Source organism: Amblyomma americanum, chromosome 5 (genome assembly GCF_052857255.1).
Source record: "Amblyomma americanum isolate KBUSLIRL-KWMA chromosome 5, ASM5285725v1, whole genome shotgun sequence".
In the NCBI taxonomy this organism is placed as follows: Eukaryota; Metazoa; Arthropoda; class Arachnida; order Ixodida; family Ixodidae; genus Amblyomma; species Amblyomma americanum.
In genome coordinates, this window is record NC_135501.1 from 143,570,370 (window position 1) to 143,579,633 (window position 9,264).

The 9,264-nt window shown below is 42.2% G+C and overlaps 1 protein-coding gene across 1 annotated transcript; it reads left to right on the forward strand.

Moving 5' to 3' along the window:
- Window positions 1-4,137: 4,137 nt before the first annotated feature.
- LOC144132802 (boophilin-G2-like) lies at window positions 4,138-9,052 on the forward strand. The gene is made up of 3 exons (XM_077665462.1): window positions 4,138-4,293; window positions 6,538-6,711; window positions 8,695-9,052. Exons 1-3 carry the CDS (start codon window positions 4,245-4,247, stop codon window positions 8,904-8,906), a joined length of 435 nt encoding a protein of 144 aa, XP_077521588.1. The 5' UTR covers window positions 4,138-4,244; the 3' UTR covers window positions 8,907-9,052.
- The last annotated feature ends 212 nt before the right edge of the window (window positions 9,053-9,264 follow it).

Here is a 9,264-nt window from a genome sequence, read left to right on the forward strand (position 1 = left end):
TAAAATCTAGTTGTAGCATTGCACCAACGCCAGTTACAAGATGAAGGCGTGCAGCACAGGTGTGAACAGGAACTTAATCGTCATGTCTGCAAAAAGTTCAGATGGAATGCAGCTCCTGCTGAGGGCGCACTCTCATGGCAATGATGACGGCGAATATGCTTTTCGCATCCTTTAGTGATAAGAAATGAGATATTCGAGTGGTCTGTGCGCTTTACGTCAGAGCGCTTGCCGCGTATCACGCAAGCATACTAAACCGAATAGCATCATATCGTGTGATATTATCGCTGTTTGGTGCGCGACTCACAAGCTTAATTCAGAGAAGATTGAGGCGACTTCCAGAGCAAAAGTTCTGAATTTGTCTGACCTTGTGGACCTGTTCTAACGTCTAAGGGCGCCGATACCCTATTGCTCCGAGCAATTTCACGAATATGTTACTTTGAATTCGTGAGCAACGAATGGCGCCTGTTTATTTTTTAAGCAGTTATCGATGATCCCGCAATGTTAGCTGTGATACCTAGGGCCGCATTTGAGGTGTTGGTGACCGGGTGCGCTTACTCATACCACTACCTTTTAGCATATTATAATGAACATAGGAAACGCGCCCAGCGTTTCAATTTATTAAGCGGTTATGAAGGAATTATGGAAAACGTTTGAAAATTCCTGCACTAATTCTGAGCCAAATTGCATTGGCATTTTTCATGATGTAAATGTTCTCTGCACAACATAGGTTCCCAGGCTGGCTAGTGACGAAATAAAGAACTAATTGGTGCCTCGAGTCAATTTTATACAGCGAGGTTATCTTCTCATTAATCCCCCTGTTCCACATTTCCCTGTTGAAACCTTACGAATAGAAAAGTTTGGCACTCCAAGTAGTGTCGCATCTCTTTACGTAACACAGAAAACGGCGATATCGAAAAGTGTATGCAGTAGCTGACGAGGGAAGAAGCCATAGCTTGGAGGCAGCTATATACGAACACATGCCATAACCTCCGCCACTTAAAACACAAACATAATTTAATCACTGAACAGCACATCACGCTCCAAGTAATCCGCTTTCATCTATTACTGAGAGTACCCCTTCCCCATCACTTACCTAGGACCTAGGCGATAATCAAGTTACCTCGAGAAGCACCTGTGCTCCTCTAAGTCACAGTGACATCTTTTTCAAGCTAAAAACAAGATATTGATTGATCAAATAATCAACTGCGCGGTATTCAGCATAACCCTCAGAACTAAAAAGAAAAATACGGCGTTTCGCAAAAAATTCTCGAAGTCAATAGTGCGGAGCACTTATTTAAGTCTATATGGTATATGATACATGCCAAAACTACAAAGCATTCAAAACAGTGCCTTCAAGAAGACCAACATCAAGTGCCAATAAAAAGGACGCGTACGTGTTAGAATTGATAAACTGGGTTGGTTGGTTTTGTGAGGTCCGCAGCACCCGAAATATTAGAGAGGAAAAGAAGGTTAGGACTATGAAGTTTTGCTAATTGCTTTCATTTTCAAACAAGGTCAGATATCTAACTAAACATTTAAAAGGAAGTGTCCGCATAGCTAAATATCGCAAGATCAGAAACTGGGGAAAGAGTTGAAATGAGCGAGATGTGGAAATGGCACTAAAATATCGCTTAAACGTACTGCTGCAGCGGCGAAGTAGAGTTGGTGCGTTTTAAAATGTCGTCCTGATATAGGATTGATGTACTTCTCAATAAACCTTATATGATTACAATTTTTGATGTGCAGGAAAGTATTGATGTTACATACATGTTCTCCGGTACTAACAATGGAGGGACCGTAAGCTATTTTTTTTAATAAAGATTTTTATAAGGACCACGAGCAGCCTTTTTAAAGATAATAGAATTCCAGTTATGGTGCCGCCTTTATTCTTGCGCAGATTTTTATTCAGGAAGAACTTGCATATTGCTTTGCTTCCAAAGCGATCGCATTCCGAGGAACAAAAAAAAGAGCCTTGATCGACGGAGCCGTTCCTCATATTGTTTTTGTCGGCTCTTATCGACCTCGGACAGCATTTTATTGTTACGCCTGACGCCTCACTCCTGACGTCCCAAGCATTCCCCACGTCAGACTCAGTCATGCGGTCGACCTCTTTCTGCATCATTGAGCTCTTTATCAAGCCCACCAGATTCCAGTGCGCCGGATGGCTGGCAAGCATCCGCTTCTTTGCGCAAAGGTCTCATTTGAGCGTTGATAAGACACCGTCCGTCGCGCCAAAGGCTCGTGAAAGCAATGTGATCCCCCCCTGCCTTGCTAAAAGGAACGCTACATTGAGTTGTATAATAAAGAACATACTTTTAGTGCGTAAGCACTAATCGAATAGATACCAACAGCCGAGAAAAATCGTCTGTTGCCTGTTCCCTTGTCTGTTCGCAGCTGGCCTTGCTCAAGCAATCCGTCGCCCGGCACTTCCCACTCATCGCCGTCTTCTAAGCAGCACATGCGAATCCGTGCTTTCGCACTGATTGGAATGCATTAAACATTCTCTGCAATTTTTTTTTTTACTTGAGGTGCAAGACCTTGGAATCATCTCCAGAATTCAGTACCACAGTACTTGTGAACGTTTAACATCGTTCAGCTTTTTATGGGAGATCAATGTACAAGTTACAAAATCTCACCAAAAGCAGATGAAAGACACTTCGGGGGTGTAGCGTGCTTGGCCGATTTTTACTGATCCTGCTTAACTGCCCAGCGTCCCAAAATATCGAACAGTAATCAAACCGTGCTCTGTCTCATGTGTTTACTCACCTAACTTTTTTGCGCTTTCGCCGGACGCGCTGTAGAACATTCACACTTTTAAATTATTTCTTAGCTTGATGCACACAACAAACAACAGGCTTTGGCGAATGTACAGAGCCCAAGGGGCGTCCTTCTTTGCAATGCTATGTAACTTGCTGTGTACCAACAGGGTTCAAAAGCTTTTGAGGGTGAGTGAAACTTCATTACCACTCCTATAAAAGTTATGCTCGCGGACAGCTTTTTGTAGCTATGAAGGCAAGACTAGGCAGGAAATGAGCTAGCGACGGGGCTATGTATGTTCCAGTGTCATGGGGAGAGGCCTATCTCAGCCTTTGTGAGCCTGCACCCCCTCCTCCTTGGTCCAGCTGTACCCCTGGCCCGAATAAATGACAGCCCCCCCCCCTCCCCCCAGTTCGTTCAGAAAGACGCACCTCAAAAGAAAACATTTGACAGAAGTATGTCTGGTTGGAAAAAATTAATTTAGTAGAAGGATGACTGACGCCAACCAGGTTAATTTTTGAAACACGAGACCGAAGCTAACCAGCGCAGGAGGCTTCTGCTGGAGCCGTGGCACATACAACAGACACAAAGGAATGTTAATCGCTCCCTGGGGACACTTCCTTCGTCTTACATTCATGGTTTGCGGCCATTGACCCGGAGGTATTCAACACGAGGGCTTAAAAAGCCAAGCTGCGCCTCGCCCGTAGTACCACAGTGAAGAAGGGACCGAGTCGTTTTTCAAACATTAACCTGGTTGGCGTCAGTCATCTTTGTACTAAAAAAAAGACGCACCTCTTTCCCTTTCCTGCCTAGCCCTGGCTGCATAGCCACGAGTACAGTACCTTCTAGAATTAAAAAAAAAGTCACGCCATAGCTCGCAAGCAAACCATCTTGAGCTGCTTATTTTAAGAAAAGCTGGGCACCGTAAATTAGGTTACCACTATTTAAGCGCGCTCACATTTCCAACAGTGAGCTTTTGTTAAACTGTACCACTGTCCGCTTTTGAACTGCATCACTATCCTTCTGTTGATTTGTTCCCCTACGTAAATTGCATTTAATGATGTTAATAACGGAGCAAGCTCGATTTATCTGCCCCACTTGCTGATTGATCTTTATTGTTGAGTTCCATTATATACCAAGCTCAGCTCTATGCCGATGAAGAAACCGCCATAAACTGCTCTTTTTGGTTCTTCCGCAGGCGCACCTGCTCTTTGAAAGGTCATCTAGCGCACAAAGGCTGGTGATATGCCATAATACCGACACTTCATCGATATCTTCCTCACGGTAAGTGTTGACATTGCTGACCTCATTCGTTCGTTGTATCGACGCACATCATTATCTTGCCAGCGGCAGAGTTCCCACGAGAATTGCAGCGGTCGCAAAAAGGTGGTTATCAGTGCTCTTACAAAACACATTCGCGTTCGGTCTATAAAGCGCGCTCTGTCTCTGCCGACAGTAATTCATCTCCAGATCTCACGAAGGAAGCGATGGCAATTAATTACTGCATCCTGCTCACCCTTTTTGCAGTGGCTTTCGGTAAGCACTTCTGTAACTTTGAGGAAATGCAGTCACGGCTTAAAATTTAGATTTCTCGAGTATTTAGCGAAATTGCTTAGTGTCACTAAGCTATGCGTAAAGGTAGATGGGCTGCGAAAGGCCTTTAGGATGTTCGGCATAAGGGTGGAATGAGCTGGCACTTTTTACTTAACAGTTATTTCACACCGTCCTACAATATTTTCAAAATGCTAGTATACTCCACACTGCATCTTGATATGTCTGGGGGAGATGGAGTAGACTAATAAATGGAGCGCTGTATATTTTCAGATTAAGGGAGTTTTTGCCATCAATAGAAAACTCCTGTATTATATTTTGATGTAACTATTACTGCGTTATTCTCCTTAACATTCTTCTCGTCCAGTACTTGCCAGGATATAAAGTAGACTATTTTCACTTTTTTTCGCAATGTCATACCCTAGCTGCACAAATACTTAGCACCATTCGGTGTTTTTACTTAAAACTCTCGGTAAATTTGCTCTAAAGATGATTTCTTCATATAGGGACCTCTACTAGTATTTCTAGCTAAATACAGTTGCAACAGTAAAAAGTAGAGCTCTGGACTTAATTGAATATCACGTATTATTATTTCGGAGGCGAGAAACATTGACGCACTTGTTAGGCATTGAAGCTGTCTCATATTTAGAGGGTATCCATTTAAATTTGTGCAATTTCTCTCTTCAGTGCACCTTAGCTCTACACCCAACCTGTGCGTACTTCGGCACCACCATTGAGTTTAATAGGCGGGTTTATTTCCCTCGATCTGTTTATCATGTACTTACTTCATGCTCTGAGCGTGAGTTGATTCCAATCGCTTCAAAATGATTTATGGCAAGCTGCAATGACTTGTGCTGTTTCATCATTATCTCTTACTCACTTCTCTTTCATTTTTTTTTAATCCGGCGAAATCATGGCTAAAGGTCGGAGATTCTTGGGTAGACCCTAGCTTCACCAAATTCTTGTATGCCCAGGAGATTTATGAAGAATTGACGTAATCCAATTCCTTCCCTAAAATGCATCTTAACGCAGACTGAATTCACGTAACTATAAAATTTAAAGCACAACGTGGGAAGAAACGAATGCCCTGTACTTACTTTAGAGCAGTGGTGTCAGTCATTCAATGGAAATTTTAAACTATCTTAAACGCTTGTTATCGATGGCTTCGCATCTGAGATGAGGAGTTGAAAAAGTGTTTATCAGAAACAATGTTACCGGTTTGGTTCCTTTCGCACAGTGTTCCCTATACTTCATAGAATCTGACGAGTATTCTTCAATGAAAAAGGAATTCTTGCTTAGCTTCAGACTTTTTTATGAACCAGATTTATATCACCGGTGTAAAGTGCACCGAGTTTTCAACCTGCTAGAGAGAATAAAGATCCAGTATATAATTTTTTATATGTGATTGAGACAATTTTCGATAACTGCGTGGAACATCATTGGATGTGACTCAACAAACTTAAAGCCTGGCTGTTTTACTACCGCCGTGGTATTAGAGAAGCTCATGCTAAAATAAAATCAAGTGCTTTTCCAAGGCAGTGAAAAAGTTTACCAAGAAAGAGGTAACGCTAGGGTGTTCAATGACACTTTGGGTTTAAAAATTTTTTCAATGATGATGATGATTAATGATGGTTTTCACTGTGTAAAGCAAAAGAAGGCAGGTGTAGCAGAAGCACCCAAGTGCTGCCCTCCGCTACGCAATGTATGCTGCTAAATTGCTGTAATAAATTAGAAAAATAATTCCAGTATTCTTAAAAGTTTTCATTAAAACTCCCATTTCTACATTGTCTCCTAAGATGGCAGCGAAGAAACGCGACGCATTTCTCCTACCGCCGCAAAATTAATGATATCTTCAATTATGCTTTGTAAAAAACTTGATTTTGTTCTTGTTGAATCACATGCAGAGTATTTCAGTCTTATCGAGGCATTCGGCACCAAAGTTGTCGCTTCAGATTTGCGGGGTAAATAAGGTGAAAAAAAAAGAACCATCTGAGGGTCACAAACGACCGATAGTGCAGCCAGCCGTTTAATGAAAGCTACCATTTTTATTCAGTAAAAGTAAAATTGCATTTCTTCAGTGACTACATAATCTTCCTAACCGCAGCATTTGTTGCAAAGCTGTGTTCTTTTTATCTTTTGAGTACTCTCTTTTTATCTGAAGGTGCTAATACGGACCTGAAGCATCTTTAAAGATAACCTCTCAACGTTCGCTGATCGTTTTTCTTACAGCGCAGCGAAACGCCATCTGCCGGCTGCCGCCAGACGAAGGCATCTGCCGGGCAAGCATTCCGCGGTTCTACTTCAACCCAGCTGAAGGAAAATGCTCTTTCTTCATCTACGGTGGTTGTGAAGGAAACGAAAACAACTTCGAAACTATCGAGGAATGCGAAAAAACATGTGGCGGTGAGTTTGAATGTTTTGAATTCCCGCATGGTCAATTGAATGCATACCATGATATTCAGGGCGTTAAACCAGAGGCAATTTAGTTCTGTAAAAAGACATCTATCACTATTTTTGTCCAAAAAGAGGCAGTATGCGCATCGCGACAACACGATAAACTTTTATCAGCAAGGAAGGGCCGTCAACACAATAGAAAATCGTTATCTCTTTCTTATCTATTCCCACACAACGCTTAGCAGACGTGTGATACCAAAAACACCAACTGTACTTTTAGCATAAAAAAAAACACGCTGAGTGGACCGATAGGCAAAAAACAAAAGCGATCACTAAAATGGAATTTTCTAGCACTTGACATCTGCAAAGTGTTTTCCGCTGGCTTTCAACTTTCGTTTATATTCAATTTTGACGTATCGCCGCCGCGTTCTGGCACCTGATCTTTGATGTACCCTCGCTGTCTTACGGGCTAAAGGTGGTACAAAAAGCTTCAAACAAGCAAGTAAATTGTAGCGGACTTCCATGGGAAGCCGTCGATATTGCACTGAGTCTCAATCTCGGAAGTTTATAGCGCTAAATTTTGCCAAACATGAAAAATAAAAAGCAGCATAGAAACACAAGGTGAGCGTGCATTTCCAGAGACTCGATAGCGTTGACATAAAAAATGACAGCGATGATTAGAGTGTCCGTTGGTGATAGCTAGTGAAGGCGATGCTCATGTGCTAGATGTCAAAAACAAGCGCTCCTTCCATTACCTTATTGACCATGTTCAAGCCGGCAACAGCAACTTTGTCCAAAAGCGTTCTGTATATATACATGGGTTAAACACAGACTATACACCGGGCATAGAAAAATGTGTGTAGATTTACTGATATGATCGATAACACTTGCATTGACTTCCAAAGAAACATTATTTGACACTTTAAAAAAATCCACTAGCTCGCCGCTATTTGCGCGCGCATTTTGAATTAGAAGGAAAACGTAAGATTGCTCTGTGTTGTGTATAGCGGATGCCCATTACAATTTCGAGGTTGCGTGCCGAGATCGCTTATTTTTTCGCCGAATGGAAACTATTATGACTGACTCGATGAAGTCGCTCTATAAAAAGCTCAACAAATTCGGTCAGTTTAACACTATCAGGCTCTGGTTCCTTTTGAACTCAGGTACGCAATAACTGTACCTATGTATCCCTGTTTATACGCAGACCAGTACAGAAATATATCTTTGACACCTTGCTTACCGCGGCAAGAACGGTAAGCATCCGAAGCTATACAATCGAAATTACGCCTCCGAGACGTATTAGAATTTTGTCTCTCCAAAGGCAGAGCCAACTCGAATAAGTTAGTAATGAAATGTTTGGCACTGGTGCCACCGGCAGAAAAGGTAAATCTGGCTGTTACCATTCCTTTAAGTTTTCAAAGTGGTCATTCACTGCCCTGAACTGTTTGGCTAAGATATTTCGTGATTTAAAACGAAAAACATACATCAAGGCTCAATCCACTGAAAATTTTCTATAGTTCCAGTCATACATATTTGATCCTTTTGTGTGCCTCATATAAGTAACAATGGAACAATATAGGTGTCTACCTTCTGCTTTAATATGCTAACACTTTCTTAATCCGCCTCCTCGCAGGACAACTGGAAATTTTACAGCACTGAAGAATTTTAGCATAATGCCACATTAAATGCATAAATCAATTATTTCAATGAACATTGCGAACGTTAGAGGTGGTTTCGCGGCTTTCAAAAAAACAGGGAGCTCTTATGTGGCGAGTGAGAGCTAATGAGCATGGAAAGGAAACACTCAGAAAAATACAACTAGGATGCTTGAAATACTGAAAACCATAACTTTTTTAAGATTAGAATATTTACGTTTACAGAAGGACGTAAAGAGAGTCTGAGCAACTTCGTATGCTTGCAGGTTTGCTGGACTGCTGCTCTTTTTTCCCCGTTCGTAGGAAGGAACTCTTTGTATGGCTTTCTTTCGCGCAGAGCCAGAGAGGTCCAGTGACTTCGAGGGAGCTGACTTCGAGACTGGTTGCGCGCCAAAACCGCAACGCGGCTTTTGCAAGGGCTTCTTAGATCACTGGTTCTTCAACGTGACCTCGGGCGAGTGCGAGGCGTTCCTCTACAGTGGCTGCGGTGGAAACGACAACAACTACGAGTCGAAGGAAGAGTGCGAGATTGCCTGCAAGCTTACGTAGCCCGCTGGACAAATGAAATGAGCACTTCGCTCTCTCTTTTGCCCTGCTCATTCCGCACATGCACTGGGCGAACACAAAGCCTGCAAGACATGAGAGAACGGCTGTTGTAATTTTTCAGATAAATAAAAAGAAACTATCCCAGGGTATGCCTGTTTCCTGAGCCAGAGCACTGTTTAAACACACGATGTTTAATGCGTTCATTCACGCATTTTTACAGACAGTAATGAAGAAGCAGTCTCGAACCTCGATCCAATTCGTTTATTCAGTTGCATCATGCTAGATAGGAGGATCTCAGTACATGCACCCACATAGCCAGTCTAGCGACAAAACTTTTGGAAGTTCTGTAGACGATGCAAAG

Coding starts and splice junctions, on each gene's coding strand:
- LOC144132802 (XM_077665462.1), top strand. CDS start 4,245: ATGGCAATTAATTACTGCATCCTGCTCACCCTTTTTGCAGTGGCTTTC. Junction 4,294..6,537: donor CCTTTTTGCAGTGGCTTTCG/GTAAGCACTTCT, acceptor TTTTTCTTACAG/CGCAGCGAAACGCCATCTGC. Junction 6,712..8,694: donor ATGCGAAAAAACATGTGGCG/GTGAGTTTGAAT, acceptor TCTTTCGCGCAG/AGCCAGAGAGGTCCAGTGAC.